The sequence below is a fragment of the Populus nigra genome, chromosome 17, assembly GCF_951802175.1.
Source record: "Populus nigra chromosome 17, ddPopNigr1.1, whole genome shotgun sequence".
In the NCBI taxonomy this organism is placed as follows: Eukaryota; Viridiplantae; Streptophyta; class Magnoliopsida; order Malpighiales; family Salicaceae; genus Populus; species Populus nigra.
Window position 1 is genome coordinate 4,447,482 of NC_084868.1, and position 23,677 is coordinate 4,471,158.

The 23,677-nt window shown below is 31.1% G+C and overlaps 1 protein-coding gene across 1 annotated transcript; it reads left to right on the plus strand.

Annotated features, from left to right (window-relative positions):
• Positions 1 to 7,831: 7,831 nt before the first annotated feature.
• Positions 7,832 to 10,679, plus strand: LOC133676750 (uncharacterized). Its single transcript, XM_062098484.1, has 5 exons — positions 7,832 to 8,190; positions 8,507 to 8,607; positions 8,801 to 8,917; positions 9,006 to 9,107; positions 10,261 to 10,679. Exons 1-5 carry the CDS (start codon positions 7,845 to 7,847, stop codon positions 10,429 to 10,431), a joined length of 837 nt encoding a protein of 278 aa, XP_061954468.1. The 5' UTR covers positions 7,832 to 7,844; the 3' UTR covers positions 10,432 to 10,679.
• Positions 10,680 to 23,677: the final 12,998 nt, after the last annotated feature.

Here is a 23,677-nt window from a genome sequence, read left to right on the forward strand (position 1 = left end):
TACATGTAAGAGTAGGCGAGGAGGTCATGAGTGTATAATGTACGTATATGTGATTATGGAAATATATGATTAATAAGGAAACTAAAAAAGAGATGAATTTAGGAAATAATATAAACTAATACGCACTAGCGATGAGATGTAAATGAATGTTGATTCTGGAGTTGATACTTAACATTATGAGTATTTGTGCATATAAGTTGAGTAATTATGGATATAGAGTGTTACCAGGCGAACTCTAAATAGGATTAGGATGTGAAAATAAGATATTATGAACAAGTAGTTAAGTCTGAAATTATAGAAACACAAAGGATTTGTATATTAAAACACTAAATAGATGAGATAAATCGTAGCTATTAAACTGTAATGAGTGCAACATGAAATTGGGATAAGGAAGATGAAACAAAAAGGAAAAATATGTTTTATAGGAGGATCCGTAATTTAAAAAAAAAGACTGAGAAAGGAGAATTGAAAATGAGAAAGAAGTACCCAATACAATTCACAAGTATAAGTAAGAATTCTAAATTTCAAGGACGAAATTTCTTGAAGGAAAGGAGAATGTGAAACCCTGAAAATTTATAATTTAAATATGTAGATATATAAACCCCCATGTAAATGTAAGAATGAAAGTGGTAAAATATCGATGAGTGATGAAAACCGAGATAAGAAATAATAGATGAATGATGATAATAAAAATAATTATGATGTATAATGGAGGGGATGACCTCTATAAAATGAATTTTAGTTTAGAATTCATAACGATAGAGAAATTGGTAACGCGTTTTGATGGATAAAATAATAAAAAAAAATGATAAAATGTTTATAAATAATAAGTAAGGAAATAAAAAATAAATTATATAAAAAAATAGTACAATGAAGAGGCAGGACTGAAGGTGCAATCGGATTTTAAGCGAAGATTTTATGAAAGTGGTTAAGTTAAATCACGAATAAGAATTAAATATGACATTGTCATGAATTCAGTTAATTTAAGAATATAGGTGATGAATGTAATCAGATGGTAAAAGAAATAGGTTGTTAATGGAGGTATTATTGTGAGTATGAGACAATAATTTAATATGTATAAAGAAAAAAGAGATTTCATCAATTGTTAAAAAGAATATATTAAGTAGAAAATTTATTATGGATTTAATATGTTTATAGACAGGATTAAAGATGTTACGTCAATTGTATATATTTTTGTTAAATATTAGTGACTATATATACGCGCGCGTGTTTATTTGTTTGTGTGTTTTTAGATATCTTCCTTTGAAAGTCCCATTTTTTAATAAAGTTCTATTAAGCTACTTAACTTTTCTTGTTGGAAAAGTATTTGTAAAGTCTAATAATGTTATGTAATTAAATTAAAGTCTAATAGTGCATCATTGTAATTATGGATTTAATTTATGGACGGTGATATTGAAATTATTTTTATGGTATTGTAAAAAAAAAAAAACATTACCCCTATTTACACATAAAAGATTGTGATAAATGAACATAAATTCATTTAAATTACAGGGCGTTACAACTATTCCAGTTGGATTTAGATTAATTTTTCCATAATTAGCTGAAATATGCTAGAAAATAACGTTATTTTTAATACCATCTTTAATCCAACTATTCCAGTTGGATTTGGATTAATTTAAATTATCTTTATGATATTGTAAAAAAAAAAACATTACTCCTATTTACACATAAAAGATTGTGATAAATGAATATAGATTCATTTAAATTATAGGGCGTTACAACTATTCTAGTTGGATTTGGATTAATTTTTTCATAATTAGCTGAGATATGCCAGAAAATAACAAAAAGAGGGTTTTTGATGGCTACGAACACCACCAATGATGTCATCAACGTCGTAGGCATGCCTGATTATATTGCACGCACAACCAACTCGTTGCTATTGGCAAAGGAAGCATTCATGGTTCCTGCCCTACTAGAATAACGCTAGTTTACTTGATATTGCTCGTAGTGTAGTGTGCTACTATTGCCTTATGATGTAGGTAGCGCAACCACAAACTTAGCTTACCTAACATTTATGTGATTTAAAACACTCAAGAGTGGTATTAGAGCCATCTTTATACAATTAAGATTGTTGTTGCATATTTTGATTGTTATTGGCATTAGTTATGAATTAAATTCATGTGTAAAATATTTTTTTCAAAAATTATATTTCTCATATGAATTGTTCAAAAACAATTTCCTCGAGTACTATTCCATTCCAAATTGGTTGAATTTTTCCATAATTAGCTAGAATCTACTAGAAAAGATAAAAAGGGTTTTGGTGACTGCGAAAGCCACTAATGATGCCACTAGCTTCATATGTGCATCTAGCTATATGGCATGCACAACCAATTCATTGAAAGAGGCAAAGGCAACATCAATGGTTCTTGCCTTACCAAGGTAGCACTAGTTTGCCTAGCATTGCTTGTCGCACCTTGCGACTGCTGCCCTATGTTGTAGGTGGCACCTTGCGACAACCTTGGCTACCGCTAGCATGGGTAGTGTGCTCACGCTGACAACAACAAGGAAGAAAAAGATGATGAGAAAAATTATGATTCCACCCTTGCAACCATGTTTATGGTTTTTAAGGGCATAATTATAATTTTTCCCAAATAGCCTATAGCTTATTACAATAGGGTGTTTTTAAGACATAATTATGATGCTATCCTTATATATAAAATATTGATTTTATATTGAAAATGAAAACCCAAATTAAATTAATTATAAAATTAGTTTTCTTATATTAGAATTGAATGAAATTGTTTCATTATTTTTTATTTTAGTTTTGAGAGACCCTAACTAGATTAGGATTTAATTAAAATTTTTTAGAAAACTAAATTTTTTTTTCTAAAATAAAGAGAGTTCTTAAGCCAAAAGATTTTATTTAATTTATTCTAAAATAGTTTATGGTGTTGATAAGAATTTTAATATGATTAATTTTTGTTTTAAATCTTGAAAATGTATTTTCAAGAAATATTAATTAAATTAAATTTATAAATTTTGGAAAATTATCAAAGTGAGTTTGATTTAATATTTCTAATTATTAAAAATATTATTCCAAAATTACACATAAAACTAATAATTAGAATTTAAAAATTCAAGATATTTAATTAGACATATTAATGAGTTTTTATGCATGATAGATGATTGTAGACATTAAAAAAAACCAATGTAATTGTGCTTGTTTTTTTATGATTGAATGGTTGTAATATTAAATATGTATTTTCTCTATTTTTTAATAGGATATAAAAAAGGCTTCTCATCTAATTTCTTTTGAATATAAAATGAAGTTTCTTATTCGATTATATATGAATCTTATGTAATTTATAAATTTAGAAATTTAGATAGAAAAATTATTTTGCAATCCAAGATAAAGAAAAAACAATGAAAAAAGATACAATTGTGTTGTTTGTAAGGAATTAAAAAGATGTACGATAACTACCTAGGATTTAACCACCTAAATCTTTTTAATTGCTCAAGGAAATTATTTTAAATATGTCCATAACCATCCAATTATAATGGCAAGTTAAAGGTGTATGTCCATAATCATCATACTGAGATACTTGTCAGTAAAAGATTAAGTCAAATCATTTATAATTTTCTAATATATAGAGGATCATGATATGTTGCTAAGCATTGCATTTAATCTTTAAATTTGAATCAATCAATTTGTTAAATTGATAATAAATTAAATTATTTAACTTATTTAATCCTATTTTGATTAAAATTGTGATTTGTATTTTGACCAGCATATTACAGAACATAATGAGTCATATACATTAGGAACCATTGGTAAGAAATTAAACTCGGATGATTAATCAAGTGTGACTTGATTTTAAAAAAGTTTTTAAAAATTAAGGACTATAATGTAATTAATACAAGGAATTACAATTTTAAATCTAGAAAAATCAAGTAATGATTTGATAGAATAAATTTCTAAAAATTTCTTGGGGGGCAAAGTGGTATTTTTATAGGCTAAATAATTAAATGACTTGTTATTTATGATAACCCAGTTTTGAAAAGTTGATCAAACCTCTAAAGAAGAATTGTTTTTGACTATCTTTGTCAAACCCTAAACAACCTTAGGTTTCTTGATGAGATTTTTGGGATCCCTGAAAGAATTTTTAAATATTATTTTTGCTTTATTTATATATTTCAAGAAATCCTATAGTTTTATCTTATGAAATTAATGTATAGTCTTTAGGATGGAATTAGAATAAATTCTTAAGGAATGAATATTAAGAAGTTACGATGAATGAGATGGATAAACTATATCATCGCATAGTTGAGGATCTCTCCTATACATAAATAAATAAATAATTTGTTAAAATGTATAATAAAGAAGAAAAAAATAATGCTCTCAACATGGGAACATGGTTGGAAAGTAATATTCCTACATAGTGAAAAAGATAAACAACTTGGAAAATGCACTCATATTGGGAGGACCATTCTAGGTTCACAAAGTATACTTTAAAAAAAAAATTGTACTTCAAAGGATAACATGTGAAGTGCATAGTAAGATAATTGATGGAAAAAAAATTAAATAAGTATATGTCATCCATCTAGAAAGCAAACAAGGAAGCTTTGAAGGATAAGTTTTTAGAATTACGTGTTTAGTTGGAGCTTTAGACTCATATAATAGATTAAACAAAAACAAAAGGTAATAAGAGATGAAATGATGAAAAGAATCATTACCTAAAAAAAGAGAGAAAACTTTATTAAGAAATACAAAAGAATAAAAGATTCCATTTTATTAAAATAATAATAATAATGCAAATAATTTTTATTTGTTTCATGTAAAATCACTTGAGGAAATCTACAAGTGGATCTAAGAAAAATACTAATCTTTTTACAAATACATAAGAGAAAGAGACTCTCATTTGTGATTGCAAAGTAATATATTCTTATTAAATTTGGTTTAACATATCTTTTATACTTTATAGAGTAATCTTACTAACTTTCAATTCTTCATAAAAAAAGGTGGTCTTGGCTTTAAGGTTTTGAATATCCTACTTGATTTGATAACATTATATAGACAATGAATTCAAAGTCTTAAGCATATCCCTAGGAGATGAAATAGTTGAAAAGATGTAGCTTTGTAAGCAAAAGCATTCTAAAGCTACAACAAATAAACTTTGCAGAGTTTATATGTCATTATTTAATAGGTCAAAGAGGTTTTGAGTTAATTTAATATATTGAAGGACAACTAAAATGGAGACTTACTTGAGTAAGAGTAGATTCATAACATTAAAGGCAAATAAATCATTTATGCTAAATTGAGTAAAAGGCAAGATCGAATCTAGAATAAAATAAGTTAGGAAGTATTTAGGTAAGAAAGAAAATGTTAAAATTAGAGAAATCAAAGATTTAACTAGTGACTCTAAGTTTGGTTGATGAAGAGTAGTGCTTTATTTAACGTTTGCTGTTAGTTGTTTATTAAGATGAGTCTTACAAATGCTCTTATTGTTTTAAAATAGGCTCATCGAGAAGAAAAATTATAAAATATATGTTCATCATATAAGTAGTAACATATGGGGTATAGAGTGGAACTTGATTATATTTCTTCTTTATTAAATTAATAATTATAGGCACTTGAGTTTCCACTATTTTTATAAGATAAGTTATTATATGAAACAAAAGAAAAACCTCTAACTTGTCTTTCATCAACCAAAGGACCAATGTTAAAAAGAAAAAGGTTCGAGACCTCAATTTTTTTTTGTTAAATCTTCATATTAATAAGGCATAGATGTTGGAATTTTAATAGAATAAGTTAAAATCTTAACAATAATTGAATAAGATATAAGAGGTTCACTTCTTATCATCCTTTTTTATTTATCATGTTTATTAATGGACTTTATCTGTCAAGCAACCTAATTTCTAAAGTCCTTAGTTAAAGGTGAGAAGTCAATCTAATTTGTTAGATAATGGTCATGAGATGTATATTAGCACAATTAAAAAAAAATAAAACTTGTGTTTAAAATAAGAGAAGATTAAATGCTATTGAGGGATAAATTAAGTTATATATATATATATATATATATCTTCTCAAATATGGAATCAAGAATCACAAGTTTCAATTTACATCTTTTTAGAAATAATGTTTCTATAAAAAAATAAGATCCCCAGCTACACGGGAAGATATATTAATAGAACTAGATGTTGTCAAGGGTTTTAGAGAATGGATGAAGTCATCATAATCATCATCTCTTTTAAGAGAAGCATCTTTTTTCTAACAAGTGCTTTTACCATAATTTATGATTCTTTTGGTTTTTTTATAAAGTTCACATCTTTAGATTTTTAAGTTTGTAGAGGATCTAACCTATGAAATCCTTCTTTTCATATACTTTAAGTTTGATAGGAGATGGATAGCATTATCAGTATGGTTTGGAAGTTGTGTGTAGTTAACAAGGAGATTGAAATATTTTAACATAATATAAATTGCCTAGTAAAGAGGTTTGGAAAGTATGGTTCTACCATAAATTGGTTATTCTTGAAAATATGCATCTTTTTGCATATAGGACAACTTTTTGATATTATAAATTCTCCATTTCTAACTCATTCTTTAGTGTGTAGACTTTATACCAATTAAGTCCAAATTTTCTTTCATGGAATGGGATTTAAGCAGGAATAGGCAAATATGATCAGAGAAGATTTTTTAAACACAATCTTTATAATTCTTTTTTCTTAAGGTAGTAATGTAATGGTTGAAATTATGGCCATAAGCTTGCTAATCACTAGCTTCTCTAAATACGTGTTTATTATTGTGGTACATCGTGTTTTTTATTTGAAAATATATTAAAATATGTTTTTATATTTTTAATATCAGCATATCAAAACCATAAGAAATCACTAAAAAACAATTAATTTAATATTTTTTAAAAGTAAAATACATTTTAAAACACACTAAAAAACTACTCTACTATCAAATACTCTCTAAAGCCATAAGTTTTAATCACAAAGTTACTGAAGCATAACTTTCAGAGGTGTAGCTCAACTGGTCAGATTATAGGTATACCAATCATTAGAAGTTAGAAGCTTTTCAGTATAGGTAGAACAAGGAAGAACTTTTACAAAGGCTTTTCTTGTAATCCATGAAAAATTATGCTTTGAAGGAAATCCACTTCAATTAAAACACTCAGTCAGAAATATTATATAAACGCTTTATATTGTAGTGTAAAGTGTGTTTTTTTAAAAAAATTTATTTCAAAATAAAATATAGTAAAATAGTTTTTCTTAGATTTATTTTATTTTAGTTATTAGCACTAAAAAATATCAACTTGTAATTACTTTTCACTTTTGTTTAATGAATTAATGTTTAGAACTTTGATTTTTCGTATGATATTTACTATTTTAATCACGAATCTTGACTTAATTTTAATTGTTAGAATTAATAATGTAGTTTTTGCAACTTTGCAACCTAAAAATGACATCATTTTGATATTGGTCAAGTGGAAGCTAGTAAGATTATCTTTAACTTAATAACTCCCATGAAATAATATTGCAAACTTAGTTTTTGTGTATATGATAAAATAAAAACCGATTGAGTTTGGAAAGATTAAAAAAAAAAAATGGTTAAACTTCTCTGTAAAATTCTACTCAACCATAGTTAATTTTAGCTGATCAAATTCATCATCACTGAGGCATGCACTTAGAATTATGAAACAAGTTGGAGAGTAATATGACGATGGCAAAATAAATAAATAATCGGATAATTGTGCCACTGACCAGACATGAGCAGCGCCGCTGGCTGAAAAAAGCCCGGGACCACCCGTTTTTCCAAGACCCGGATTCTCTGGCTCTCTTGCAATAGACGTCATATTGTGCCACGTGTTCATCCATTCCATATGTGGCGTCAAAACTCTCCCCTTTCCCTTCAGGCCGTTTCCTTCATTTTCCTCCAGATTCCCCATCCTTCCTCTCTCTTGAATCTTTTTTCATTTCCTCTTCTGTTTCTGATTCTTCAAATTCTAATGGCAGAAACCTCTGCTCTTTGTTTCTCTCCCTTCTCTTCCCTCCCTTCTAACATTTATCGTCCCAGAGAACCCAATTCATATCTCTCCTTTGCCTCTCCTTTTAAATCCTCAGCTTCGCGCTCTCGCTCCATTCGATTCACTTGTAAAGCTTCAGACTCTGGCAACTTCCTCGGCGATGAATCTCTTGGTTTCTTTCCTTGGTCCGATGGCGACAACGGTATACATGTCTTTTGTTCTTCATCTTACTGTTTTATTATCATAAAGAAAGTTACGTGATTTCAGCTGTAGATCTTTAATTACCAAATTAGAATGTAGCCCATTTAGTTCCAGTTTATAAAATCACCATAAAGTCTGGGACTTTGTATTTTCTTTTCTTGGAATTAGAAAATAAAATTAAGGGTTATGTTCTTCGAGTTTTAATACGAGTTAAAAATACTGAATTCTTGTTATATTTGTGTAAGAAAGACTCTATTTTTCTTTCTTGGTTTCATGAGATGAAACCAAATGGGGTTGTTCTTGCATTTTGTTTTCAGATATTGAATGGGTTCGGGAAGAAAGAATCACGCTTTTCACAACTGATGGGCTCGTTCAGATTGGAGGCTCTGTAGTTCCTCGACTTGTCGCTTCTTCCAACGTATGCCGTTTTGCTTTTGTTTGTGTTTTTTTCTTCTTTCTGTGTTTTATCTTTTCTTTTCTTCTAATTGAGATAACATTGGTGAAATGCTGCTCATTTACTTGTCTGCATGAATGTAATATGTGTATATTGTTTGCTACTCTCCGCACTTAATTGATTGTAAGTATCGGATTTTTCCAATGGACTTAAACAGAGGAAGCGAGGGAAATCAAAAACTTCTCAGAGATTTCAACGTTTTCAAGAGAGTGATTACATGGACCCAAATCAAGGCTTATGCTTGGGTGCACTCTTTGATATTGCAGCAACTAATGTAAGTAATTTTTTGACCCATTGTTTTAGGGTCTTCTTTAAAATCTGTAGCCCTGGTATCTTATTTATATGAGATCTGGTCATATTAGGGACTTGATACGGGGAGAAGGCTTTGTATCTTTGGGTTCTGCCGATCGATTGAGATGTTGAGTGATGTTGTAGAGGACACTGTTTTGGAGCATGGTGGGGAGGTAATGCTTATTATGACTAAATTAATCTAGCATTTCAATGGTATATTTTGATATTGAGAGTGCAATCTTCATCTAATCCTGTTAACTTCACTTGGTTTATTTGATCATATTCAAAGCAAGGAGAAAAATAAATTAGATGTTTACGGTTAATTTATTTCATGCTTTCTCTTACAGCGACAGCTCCAGTGTTGCCTTACAAAGTAGGGACTGTTTATATATATATATATATATATATATATATATATAGCTTTTTACTCCCAAATTCACCGGAGAGTGTTTTGATATTTTTTTTTTATTTGCATGCTTAGTGCTGATTGTGTGTTATTCACATCAGTTTTTTAGTCCACCGAGGAAAGTCACATTGTGTTTTGAGAATTGTACTGGACTTGAAGTTGAAGTTCCCGTTTGAGTTCAATTTGCTTTTCATGAAAATTTTAATTTTTTTTGCTTAAAGTTAATTTTTTTAATGTTTGTGGATCGTTTTGATGTGTTGATGTTAAAAATGAATTTAAAAAAAACAAAAAAAAACATTATTTTGATGCATTTCCGAGTGTAAATTATTTTGAAATGAAAAACAACTGCTACTATACTTTCAAACACCCTCTAAAAGAAGAAAGAGACAACTACCCTTCTATTGGCCTCTTAATTGTTGGCTCTAGACTTGATGTATACGAAGTTGACAATATTAAGATTCATTATATGTAACTGAATGCCAATATCATATTAAGTTTTGTGTAAATGTTAAACTAATTTGAGCATGTTTTGGGCGGGTCATTTGGAGTTTCTGCAAGTGGGTTGCAGGATGATGCAACAGGTAATGGGATCTAATTCAATATAGGAGAAGGTGTTTTTGTGTATTCCCTAAGCAGCATAGTCATCCTTTCATACTTATCATTCTATTTCAGATTCACATAGGGCTAGTGTTTAGCTGAACGGGAACTATTCTCAATCATGTTTTGACAAACTCCCTTCTTTTTAAAATGCCGGTCATGTCTACCTCTGCAAAGGACTATCTTTTAATTTTTTATTTGTCTGCCATCTTTGTTGCCTTGCTTTTATTTGTATAGTCATAATTTAATAGGATTCCTATCCCTGGAGGTTGTATGTGTGGATTGGCTATATCTGAGAATGCACATGAATCTTCACTTTTCAGGTTGTGACTGCAGAGAAGGCCATCAAAGGTGGATTGCACGAAAAGCTAACAATGACGGTGGCAGTGCCATATCTTTGGGGGGTTCCACCTGCTTCCGAAACACTCCGTCTTGCTGTGCGGAGTGGTGGAGGGATTGTGGAGAAGGTTTATTGGCAATGGGATTTTTTGTAAACCAAGAATCTTTTTACCACCATTGGTCCATTCTGTACATAAACTAAAATAATTGTATTATGTAAAAAATTCGATTGTCGTTGTATTCATGCTCAATGTGAGCTTGATGTTCATATCTAATTGATTATTTGAGACTGCCCTGTACCATTGGCAGTGCCAAGTTCCAAACCTTGTTTTCTATATCGGAGTCAATGACAGTACCTAAGAAGCTAATGATAATCTTCTGAACCCCCTGGGTTTTCTATTTAGTCACTAGTTTGGAGCTAATTATCCTGGTAGCGCGTTTCCAGTTGCTCCAGTTGTTCTGGATCAGTGATCTGGCAAGTTTCTTAAGATTGGTTCTAATGTGGTGGAGCCAACGGTTCCTAGCAAATCATATAAGCTTTGTAGTTCTTATCTCCCTTCTTTAATATTTTATGTAGTAATTTATTTTATATAGTAATTAATATAGTTGGGCTTGTTAGTTACGATGAAGATGTGTTCTAAATAGAGTACATGTGGGACATGTCTAACAGATTACATGCAAGGCCTAATAAATATATTTATTTACTTGTGGAACGTGTCTAGTTGTGTATAAGAATAATAGGTTAAAAGAACTATAATTTTTTATTTGATTATTAGATTGTGCTCGAGTTTTTACAGGAGACTCCAGAGATTGTTTTCCCCTTTAGATATCACAAATCTTACTCTAGAGCCCTGATTTTGATAGTTTTTGTGATGTTCCTTGTTATTTTTTAATTTCGTGTTATTTTTGAATTTTATGCTTCTATCCTTTGTAATTTTGTTTTATTTCTTAGTTAAGATAGAGTTTCCATCCTATTTAAGGCTTTGTAAACCTACTGAGAAGGTAGACTTGATTATCATTATTTTTAGAAAAATAAAACTTGTGAATTTGGGGCTTACATCTGCAACCTTTTTGCTTATACAATCATTATGTGTTCTTTGTTTAACTGTTGTCTTTAGCTTTTATCTGCATCAGTAGTATTATAGCCCAACGATTTCAGATTTATTGTAAGTTGTGTGCTACAATCCCGTGGAAGAAAATTTGTTGGCTACTGTGTGCATTAACAAACCATGGTGAGAAAAGGTCAAGGAGCAGGGCTTAGCCAAAAAGGGAATGAGGAGCCCCCCCTTTGAGACAAAAACGTTTAAGAGCTCATCATTGAAGACATGCAAAGGCAAATCTCAGAATTAACCCATAAATTAGAAGAGAGGGACTTACAAAACTAAGGGTAGCGTGACTAGGACCAGGAGAGTGATCATGGGTTCCTGGCTAGTACTGAAAATCCGAGGCGAATTTATAGGAGACCACCCCTTGAGCGAGAAAAGAATAAATTTAGGAATTTTGGATTTTGTATCAAAATTCTTGAGTTTTCAGGTTCTTTACAAATAGAAGAATTTATAAATTGGTTGAATGAGATTGAATGGATTTTTTAATACAAAGATGTGCCTGAAAAAATACAAGTGAAGTTGGTTGTGATCAAATTAAAGGGCAGGACATCTACTTGATGGGAGCAGTTGAAGAAGATAAGAGAGAAGGGAAAGCTAGAATCAATGACTAGGACAAAATGAAAAAAGAAGATGAAACTTCACTTTCTCCTTTTTGGCTACTCATAAACTATATACTAAAGGCTTTACATGTTAAAACAAAGAGGTAAATTTATCAATAATTATACTGATGATTTTACCAACTAGTTCAAGAAATGATCTGGCAGAACAAAGGAGCAACTAGTGGCACGGTACCTTAGTGGCCTGCGACAATCAATTTAGGATGTACTGTGTCTTTAGACTTTATGAACAATGTTAGAGGCATATCAGAGGGCTAATGGTGGAGATGTAGTAGGCTGCTAGGACTGTTGATAGAAACTTTCAATCAGAATAAAATAATAGAGGATGCAGTAGAGCCATAAGGTAGACCTCTAATTAGGTTAGGCCAAACCAATAAAATCAGTGGGCAACAAGTCAAGGTTTTGGTTTTAGACTTCGTTGTTTTAGATATGGTGAGTTGGGACATCGAATTAACACATATAGCAAACCAGAGAATTATTCAGGAAAGAATTTGCTAGTAGAGGAAGAGCCCATGGATTTTACTAATAACGAGGGTGATTCAGATAGAGAAGGTGGTGTTCTGCATAGAGATGACAATATAACCCTTGTGATAAAAAAGAGTTTGTTGATACCCAAGGGTGATTCAGATAAGGATTAGAGGCGTAACAATATCTTCCACTCTACATGCATCATCAAAGATATAGTCTGTAGTTTGATTATAGATAGTTGGAGCTATAAGAATTTGGTCTCTACGAAGGCAGTAAGGAAACTTCAACTGCCAACTAAAAATCAACCCTACAAGCTAACATGGTTGAATAATGATACTGAGGTAATCATGGATAGACGCTGCCTTGTTTTTTTTTTTATGGGTCAAAAATACTTTGATAGTGTTTGGTGCGATGTGATCTCGATGGATACTTGTCATATTCTTTTAGGGAGGCCATGATAGTTTGATAGGACTGTGGTTTATGATGGTAGAAAAAACACTTATACCCTTAGCATTAAAAGGAAGCGTGTAATTCTGACACCTATAAAAGAGAAGATGAAGATGAAGATGAAGATGAAGATGAAGGTTGATAGTGGGAAGACTTTACTGTCCTTATCACAGTTTATAGAGGAAATAAAGAGTGAGTGAGTGGTATTTTCTCTAATGCCTAGGAGTATATCCCTAGAGAAGAAAGAGGATGATAGTCTCGAGAAGACACATAGTGTATTAGTAGAATTTTCAAATTTAATGTTGGATGAGTTGCCCCAAGTTTTACCTTCCATAAGAGAGATACAACACCAGATTAACTTGATGTCAGGTTTTATCCTGCCAAACAAAACAGCTTACAAACTTAATCTTAAAGAAGCTCAAGAGTTATAGAGACAGGTGTTGGAAATGCTAGAGAAATGGTATATCCAAGAAAGTATGAGTCTTTGTGTCATGCTAGCTCTTTTGGTCCCCAAAAAAGATAGGTTATGGCATATGTGTGTAGGCAGTTGGACTATAAACCAGATCATAGTAAAATACAATACCTTATATCGCGTCTAAATGATATGTTAGATCAGTTGACAAGGTCTAAAGTATTTTTCAAGATTGATATCAAGAGTGGGTATCATCAGATCAAAATAAGACTAAAGGATGAATGAAAGATAGCCTTCAAAACTCACCATGGTTTATATGAGTGGATTGTCATATTATTCGAATTGTCTAATGCTCCCAGTATATTTATAAGGTTCATGCAAGTATTAAGGTCATTCATGGACAGATTTGTCGTCGTCTATTTCAATGACATTTTAATTTATAGTCCAACTCTGGAGTTTTATTTGGAGCACCTACGAGATGTTTTCAATATTTTAAGAAAGGAACAATTGTATGTTAGCAGAAAAAAAGTATAAGTTCTTTACTGATTTTGTTGCCTTTTGGGCTTCATTGTATCTATTGATGTTGTTCAGGTTGATCAAAGTAAGATTTTTTTAATTGTTGAGTGGTCGACACCAAAAAGCATCCACGGTGTTTAGAGTTTTCATGGACTTGCAGTATTTTTTATAGAAAAATCATCATGAACTTCAGTTCCCTTATCGCACCAATTACAAAGTGCCTAAAGGGACATACCTTTAAATGGATAGATGAGGCTGGCGCTAGTTTTCATTAAGTGAAGCAGAAGATGACTGAAGCTCTAGTTTTGACATTACTACCAAACTTTGAGAAATTGTTTGAAGTAGATTGTGATGCTTCTGGGTAGGTAATGAGAGAGTTATTAGCCAAAATGGACATTTCATTACCTTTTTTTAGTGAGAAAGTATCTAGTTCAAAGAAGAATTATTCCACCTATAATCTGGAGTTTTATGCTATTGTTCAGACTCTAAAGTATGAGAGACACTACTTCGTGTAGAAGGAGTTTATTCTAATTACTGACCATAAAGTTCTAAAGTACATAAATGGTCAGTATAAACTAAGTTGTCAGCATATGAAGTGAGTGTCGTTTTTGGAAGGGTTCACTTTTTCATTGAGGCACCAATTAGACATCTTAATAAAATGGTTGATGCTCTTAGTTAGTGTGTGACTTTACTTATTACCATACGTACCCATATGCCAGGATTTGATACTTTATGTGAGCTATATTTGGCTGATGCCTTATTCAATCAAATTTATGTTGATTTATTGGAAGGAGGTAAACAAGATAATTATGTGCTTTTAAATTGTTATTTTTTTTGTGGTTCACAACTTTGTATTCTAGCTTGTTCTTTACGAGAACATATCATTCATGAACTATATTATGAATGGCATTTTAGATGAGATAAGACGTTGGCTCTAGTGTCCACATATTATTATCGACCTAAGTTACTAGGTCAGGTTTCCAACTTTATCAAGAAGTGTGCTATTCGTTAAAGGTCCAAGAGGGCTTTATTGAATGCTAAGTTGTATACCCCACTAACAATTCCTGATGCTTTGTGGATAGAAGTGGGCATGGATCTTGTATTGGGCTTACCCCATACACAACAGGCTATGGATTCTATTTTTATTGTTAATGACAGGTTCTCGAAGATAGACCATTTCATAGCCTGTTAAAAGATCATGGATGCATCTCAGGCAACCCAAATTTACTTTAATGAGGCAGTTCATTTACATTACATTCCTAGGACCATCACTTCGGATATAGATGTCAACTTTATGAGTAATTTCTAGAAAAGTTTGTGGGAAAGGAAGGGAACTCAGATGAACTTTAACAATGCTTATCACCTTTAGAAAGATGAGTACACAGAGGTGGTTAATTGCAGCCTCGACAACTTACTATGAAGCCTTGTTAGAGAAGCCGAAACAGTGGGATACGACATTACCATATACAGAGTTTGCTTATAATAGGATTGAACCACCTAGATAAGTCCCTTTGAGATCATCTATGGATAGAATCCTTCTAGTGTACTGGAGTTTATTCTTGTTCCTCGCATTGGATAATCGAGCATCTAAGTTACTGATATGACACATTACTTGCATGGCATTCATGAGAAGGTCAATGAGACAATCATCTACAACAATGCCAAGTATGAGGCCCTGGTTGATAATCATCGTAGGAGAATGGTGTTTGAGGTTGACGATTTGATATGGGCAATCCTTACACGTGACAGGTTTCTAGTGGGTGAGTATAACAAATTAAAGGAAAGGAAGATAAGTCCTCGTGAGGTATTGCAGATGGTAATGCTTACAGAATTCGTCTTCTCCATCATCTAAAGACTTATGATGTCTTCAATGTCCAACACTTGACTTCTTATTTGGAGGAGAAACAGAACTTGAAAATGAGTTCTCTCCAACCTGGGGATATATAATTGTGTAGTCGGGTCTGCGATAACGGGTGATTTTGAATAGTCATGTATGAGTCTGCCCCAACTAGATAAAGATTTTCCCTGGACAAATTACGTGCATGGCCTAACAATTGCATTTATGGACTAGTGGGACAGGTTTAGGTTCAAAAAGAGGTTTTACTCGTTTATCTGGGCCCACAAAGTACGCTTTCTAGAGGGTGGGGTTTCCTCGAATCCAAAAAAAAAAAAGTTTAGGTCCAAAAGGAAGTTTGGTCGCGCTAAACCAAATTAACAGGGTAAAAGAACCATAACTTTTGATTCGACCATTGAATCACATTGAAATTTTTACGGTAGATTTCGAAGGCTATTTTCCTTATATTGGCAACTATGTCGCTATACTAACTGTTGAATCCTTAGATATCTCAAATCTTGTCATAAGGCACTGATTTTGATAATTTTTGTGATTTTCCTTGTTATTTTTGGGTATCATGCTATTTTTAGATTTTATACTTCTTTTCTTTTTAATTTTAGATTTATGTTTTTGTTTCCTTAAATGGTTTCTGACCTAACTTTGTAAAACTCCCAGGGATGGAGACTTGATTATCATTATTTTGAGAAAAATAAAACTTATGAATTTATAGCTAACATCTGCAGCTTCTTTCACCCATACAATTATTCTATATTTTTTGTTTAGTTGTCGTTTTAAGCTTCCACATGCATCGGTAGTTTTGTCCATTTTGAGTTTTGCTTAGTGATTTAACATATCAGAAAAATGAAAATTCTGTGTAGCTGCTTGTTGTCTACCCTTTTCTAGCTGTCAGCATATATTCCATGATGATTATATATTTGACGAATCGAGATGGTTCAGTGAAACTGTTGCGCCTATCGTTGATATTCAGCAGCCAACGTGGATCTCAACCTCTGCGCTGCCATCTATGATTCATTGCTTAGTAATTTCATCCCTTTTATATATATATATATATATATCTTTTTTTCATTTTTGAGATTAAGGGGAAACAATTATGCCGATCCGAGAAAATATTAGGAAAGTGCTATATATGCACATAGATATTCTTCCAAGTTCGAAAATGTAGCTGCCATATTAAATTCAAAGGTAACTTTTGACTAATAGAAACTAAATTTTCTCAACCTTGAATATTTGTGCGATATAATTAACAAGCGTTGAATACGGTTCCATTCTATTTGCAGATGTTTACCCTACTTAAGTCTGCGAACTTTGTTGGTTTAGATAACTTGTGGCTGTTTAATGGCTACCTACATGTATCAACTCTATGGATGCTTAAGAAAGTGAAGAATATGCAGCCAATAAGGAATTTTGATGCTTGTGTAGCCATATATCAAATATAGTTCGTGCAGACTTGGTCTTTTTCTATGCTTTCTTCTTCTTTTAGGCTGCTTCTTTTTTCTTTTCCTTTTTTTGTAGCTACGAGTATTTGGACCAATTTATCTAAATATTGACTAATCCTTCGAAGCTTTAAAGTTAATGATTATATAAATTTTTAATAATCCTGAAATTTATAATATTTGAATTAATAACCTTGAAAAACAAACTTTGATCTGATCAATTAAACTTCATCTCCTATGAGGATTTTTTAAGGGTTGTTCTTTTTATTTTTTTTGATAACCCGGGTGTCCGGATCAGTTTACACGCATCATGACTAATTTTCAGATCCACTGAACACTCTGCAAGTCTAATGGGCAGATAAAACACCGCAAGGATGATAGATATATACAAAAAAAAAATTAAACCCGGATACAGAAAAAGAAACTAGTCTCAACCCTACCAGGCTACGAACTCAAGTGCTTTAAGGGCCGTTTTTTTTTTAGTTTAACGTGGGTGTCCGGATTAACTTGTGCGTACCTCGATTAATCTCACGGATCCTGAAGTTAACAACCATGTAAGCCTCTAGTGATCATCATATGAGCAACCACAAGACTTGAACCTGAAATTATAAAAAAAACAAATCTTTTAATCTTAAACTCTTAGCACTGTACCACCGGATCCTTCAATAGCTGTTCTTAGTTAGCTTGTTGGTGGAAGAAAGGTAGGCTGCCTTTGTTCTTTGAACTTCTTTCTTTGTGTTTAATTATCATAGCTTCCCGCGAGGAAAATGACTGTACTGGCGGCTCACAGAAAAAGGTGTCGGTTTTTTAGACTGATAAAGGATGATCAGAGGCAGAGATGTACATGCATGCATATGATCGATCCTTGATTAGTCAAAAGGTATGGTCAGGAAAGTCCTTGTGAAGTTAAAGCTACGCAAGTATACATTAGAAGTGTCCAAGTACAAGCAAAGTATTTCAAGCATTAATTATCATCAAAATATATTGAGCTTTTTCTCTGGTATCCATGAGTTCCTGTCTGCAAAAAGTCGCTCTATTTTAGTGGTGTTCCATTGATGAATTTTTAGATTTGTTATTTAAAAGAGGTTGTTAATTTAAATGTTATAAATTTTAGAATTATTAAAAATTTATCTGGTTATTAATTTTAGAATTTCAAAAAATTAATTCATATATATGTAAACTAATCTAAATATCCATAATCATATATATAAAAGTCTAGGCTTCGAACCTCGCTCCTATAAAAAAAAATATTATTCCTGTAATTATAAAAACTTAAAAAATAAATTTCAGAAGTTATATATGATATGTTAATCCAAGTTCAAAACACCAATCAATGAACTCTTTGGGTTCCATGAAGCCATGGACGAGTTTTCTTGCAATTAGCAATTGATTATACTAGCATTCTAATTTTTATGAATTTTTTATTTTGAAGAGTTCATTTATATATAAATAACATGTATAAATGTTAAATATATAAATACAAATAAGGTCTTATAATACCTCTTAATTAGTTGGTTATTTTTAATGTTAGTAGAGTTTGTCAAAATTTAAAAATCATTTTCTAAAATAGTCAAAAGTCGACATAAGAAAATAACCAAAAGTTTTCTCATGACCAAGTTTTGATTTAATGATTTGTTGACTTAAATTTATTATTTTAAAAATATTAATTATATGTGGATCGAGTAGAAATTAAAAATATCAACATGAATAAAATTTTATGACTACTTGTTTTTTTTTAAAAAAAACATTCTATAATATTAACAGTGGCTTAAAGGAATATAACACAAATTTTATTAATTCTTTTGTCTAAAAGATTTAAAGATAATACAACAAAACAAACAATGATCTCATATATTAATTATATATATATATATATATATATATATATGTGTGTGTGTGTGTGTGTGTGTGTGTGTGTGTGTGTGTGTGTGTGTGTGTGTGTGTGTGTGTTATTATTTTAGATTTTTATTATTAGATGTTTTACATTTTTTAAGCATTTTAGAGTTTTGATAGTCAAAATAAAGTATCAATAAGGTTTTATATGGGTTAGGATGATTTGAAAATATTATTTTTAGAAAGTATATTAATGTTTAAGTTTTTTTTTTAATTAATTCAAGATAGAGTTGATCAGTTTATATTTTATTATTATATATATTTTGTATTGTCTTATATATATATATATATGGAGCAGAAGCATTGTTTTTTCTTCTTTTTTTCCATAGAAAGTTTTTAAATGCTCCAATATATTTAGTATATATTAATAAAGTATTTTAAATACACGTGATGGTTCTTAAAATTTAAAAATATTTTTATGGAATTAAGTATTTTGACATAGATTTTATGTTCTTATATATAATACAATTATCGATATGCATAATATTAATTTTGATAAGAGAAGATATTTTAATTTTATAATATTTAAATATAAATATTAGTAAATGACATAAAAATTTTTTATTAATTTTTATTTTCTTTGAGATTTTTCAAGAATTATTAATTACATATATCAATAAATATAAGTCATAAAAAAAATACAAACACTTTTTTATTCTGATTTATCAAATATTTGCATTTATACTTGATCACATTTATTTTCATTATATAATGAAAATAAAATTACTTTTAAATAAACAGATAAGATATTTCTTTAATTGAAACAATTATTTACACATGCATTCCAAGAACAGATGAAGCTTCTTTTTAAAGAAAACTACATGAGACTTTTTTATAACAATATGATCTAAATAATAATGTTCTTATTTTAACTATCCTTACAAGAAAATTATACAAAATTTTTAAAGATTATTTTTCAATATGTGCTTTGAATTTCCTATCTATATATTAACTATGAAATCAATTCACAGAAACTTATAAAAAACATTATATACATTGCCAATTTCTAATAATAAAATTGAAGTTATTTTATGTTTAAATCTTTATTTATTTAATAATATGGGCACTAAAATAAAAACAGGGATTCGTTTTGATATGCTGTATAGACAAATTTAACTTTTTAAAAATGTGGTTTAAATAGCTAGGTAATCTATTGTTTCAATTGTTGTAGCTACATATTTTGCACCATGGATTTGCATAATGTATTTTTTTCAATTTAAAGGTTGTTTGGCAACTATATTTACATAAAAACGCCATTGTCATGTGTTTGGTAACGGTATAAATGCACATTACTGTTTGTGGGAGCCATGAACATCTATGGTTCAATCGCAAGACAACCAGAAGCAACTTCGAGTTGCTTTTTGTGTTGAGTTGCAAATTATATTTATAAATACAGTAAACAGGGGCGCCAAATAAGAACAGAAATAGCACAATAGAGAACAATGAAGAGCAGCTCCCTTAGCTCACCACTGGCCTCCGCTGTGATGGAACAACCACTACTCTTCCTCTTCCTCTTCCCTTTCCCCTTCTCCTTCGTCTTCTGCATTCTCCACTGTTCATGTGAACAGTGGAGAGCAACTCACCACCGGCCTCTGTCATTTTCACTGTCAGCCATTACTCTTCCTCTTCCTCTTCCCCTTCTCTTTCTTATTCTCCTTTGTCTTCTTCATTCTCCATTGTTTGAAGAAGAAGAACAGAAACATAGCACAACAGAGCACAGTGGAGAGCAGCTCCTTCAGCTCACCATCAGCCTCCACTGTTTCCTTCTCCAGCCACTGCTCTTCCTTTTCCCCTTCCCCTTCTCCTTCGTCTTCTGCATGCTCCACTGTTCATGGGCAGACCGGGTCTAGCCCAAACCTAAATGCCCGGTGTCCGAGTCTGACCTAGTAAAATAAAAAAATCCAATTTTTTTTCTCAAATACTGTGTTTTATTTTAAAAAAACTAGTGTTTAATATTATTCAATTAAATTACATAATTATATTAGAAAGAGATCGCATGATGACATAACATTTATAAAATTTGATCACAATTCCAATTTTTTTTCTGATGATATTTTACCCGATGTTGTTGCACGCTCAGGAAGCCATGGAAACTGTAATCCTTGTTGGATGGATTTTGTACCTGATGGAATTGCAAATAGTTTAATAAAACAATAAAAATACTTTATATAAAGTATTCTTTATTTTATAATGTAATAGCAGTAGTTAAATGTACAATATTTCAATTAAAAACCATCAATATTAATATATGTCTTTTTTAGTTATTTTATAACCCCAGTTTGAAAAACATTCTTAACCAAACATATTAAATTACTTTTTGTTTAACCTCAATTTCAACCATAGTTTTAACCAAACATATATTTTTCCAAACCAACTTCAACGTCTAAAAGTACTTTTTATAAAATAATTTTTTTTCAAACCACAACTATAACAGCTAACACAATACCAAACACACAGTGGATCAACGAGCTTGTTGTGGGTTTCTCGAAGATAGAAATACATCCTACCATTAGGGCAGGACTTGATTTTGCAAAAGATTGTTTGGATTTATTTTTTATTTTTTGAGAGATTAAAATTAGAGAGGTTGCAATTGAAAATTAGGAAAAAAATGCATCCCTTGAAAAGATATATAAAAAAATTCAATTGTAAAATTCAAGGAAAGAAAAGAAAAAAAAGAGAGAAAAAAAGTTAATCGTCAAAGCCATGTCAGAGTGAAATACAAACGAAGTGTCACTTTGAATGAAAACTCTCATCGAGACATTCCATATATGCCATGGAAGTTCGCTTTTAAAGGATGAAGGAAGTTGTATGCACCACCTAATCGTAGCGGCTCCTCCCGCGTGTTGACGCATGTTTTCCACGCGCCATGTGCTTTTTTGTCATTTAATTTAATTCAATGAGCGAAACCAACGAAGTGTCACTTTGAATGAAAACTCTTGTTGAGACATTCCATATATGCTAAGGAAGTTTGTTTTTTAAGGATGAAGGAAGTTGTATGCACCATCTAATTCTAACAACTCCTCTCACATGCTGGTGTATGTTTTACATGCGCCATATGCTTTTTTGTCCTCTTCATTCAATTTAATTCATGATTCTATAACAACTGTTTAATTTAGTTCCAAATTTCATCCCACCTGATTTCAGGGCCTCTTCTTTCAATTTAGTCCTTGATTATCTAAAAACTCTTCAATTTAGGCCTAAATTTTACTCGAACTTAGCCCAATGAAGGCCTCACCGGGAAGAGAACAAGGGAAGGAAAAAAAAGAGATGGTTAGCCACTCGATTAGCACAATGTGATCGTGTCCGCGACCCAGGTTGTGAATTTAGCCAATATGTTATAGTTTTAATGTTAAAAAAAATATCATCCTGATTTTTTTTAAATCGACCCATGCTTTTATTGGTCGTCAAGGTTGTCCTTTGGTCGTGTGAAATTAACTGGGTTATTTTGTGACAACTTTCACACGATTTAATTTGAAACTTGGATTAGACAAGCAATTGAATTAGGATATTTAAAGATTTCTCTTTGGACCGGGTTTAATGATATTATTAAAGAGTTTCTTATGGCCTGTCCTTTTATTTTATGTTAAAGAAAAAGTTGCTCGTATAATAATAATTTGAACAACATCGCTTTAATGGTTTTGTTAATCATATCAGGTCAACTTTGTATAGCATGGGTTTATGCATGTTGTTAAAAAAATTGCTTGCAAGAATGTTATTAAAATCTCAAATTCATAACTGTTGTGGAGCGCTGGTAACAAAACTATTCTAAACTATAAACACACTTGGCACGCCTTAAGGCATGTTTTTATGTCCTGTTTAGCATGTTTTTGAATTTTATTATTATTATTATTATTATTATTATTATTATTTACCTTGTACATTGATTTGGCAAAATTAAGATGTAAACAATTAATCATCCTTTTTTTTTTTTATGCATGTGGGGTGTCCGGGCTAGCTTGCGTGCACCACGACTATTCCTTACGGTCCACTGGACATCCTGCAAGCCCAGTGGCAGGTTAGGCACCGCGGGGGTAATAAGCGTGCATATAAATGATCGAATCTAGAACAAGAATGAAACAAATCACACGATTGATCACAGCAGCTAGCAGCTAGCCGCTAGCAGCTAGGCGCACATTTAATCATCCTTAACCTGTCTTCAAGAAGACACGGTAACATGATTTCTTTACTATATTTCTCTCTCTCCATAACTTATCCTTCATACGAGAATATCTTCTATTATAGAATTAAAAAATAACTTATCCTCTCAGCCAGTCCAGCGAAACTTCTGACAAGATAAATAAATAAAAGTTTTTTCTAGAGAAAAAAAATTGTGATATGGAGAGATAGTTGGCAGCTCTGTCTGTCTACCACCAAAGGTATTCGAGTTGTTTATGCTCTGTGCTCCAATCTGTTCTGATCCCCATTGCACCAACATAATATTTTGTGGGGTTCATCAGATTTTAACCACTTCCATATATAACTACAGATTTGTAATAAAATATTTATTTATTTTTTCTGTCAATATATAGGACAAACTCTATGTGGATCAAAAAGAGCACTGAAATGGATTAATAAAGCTGAACAAACATAACCTGCATAAAGGGAGGAGATCGTAGAGAGCGCTTTTCACTGTAGGCTGTGCTCTGTTGTCTGG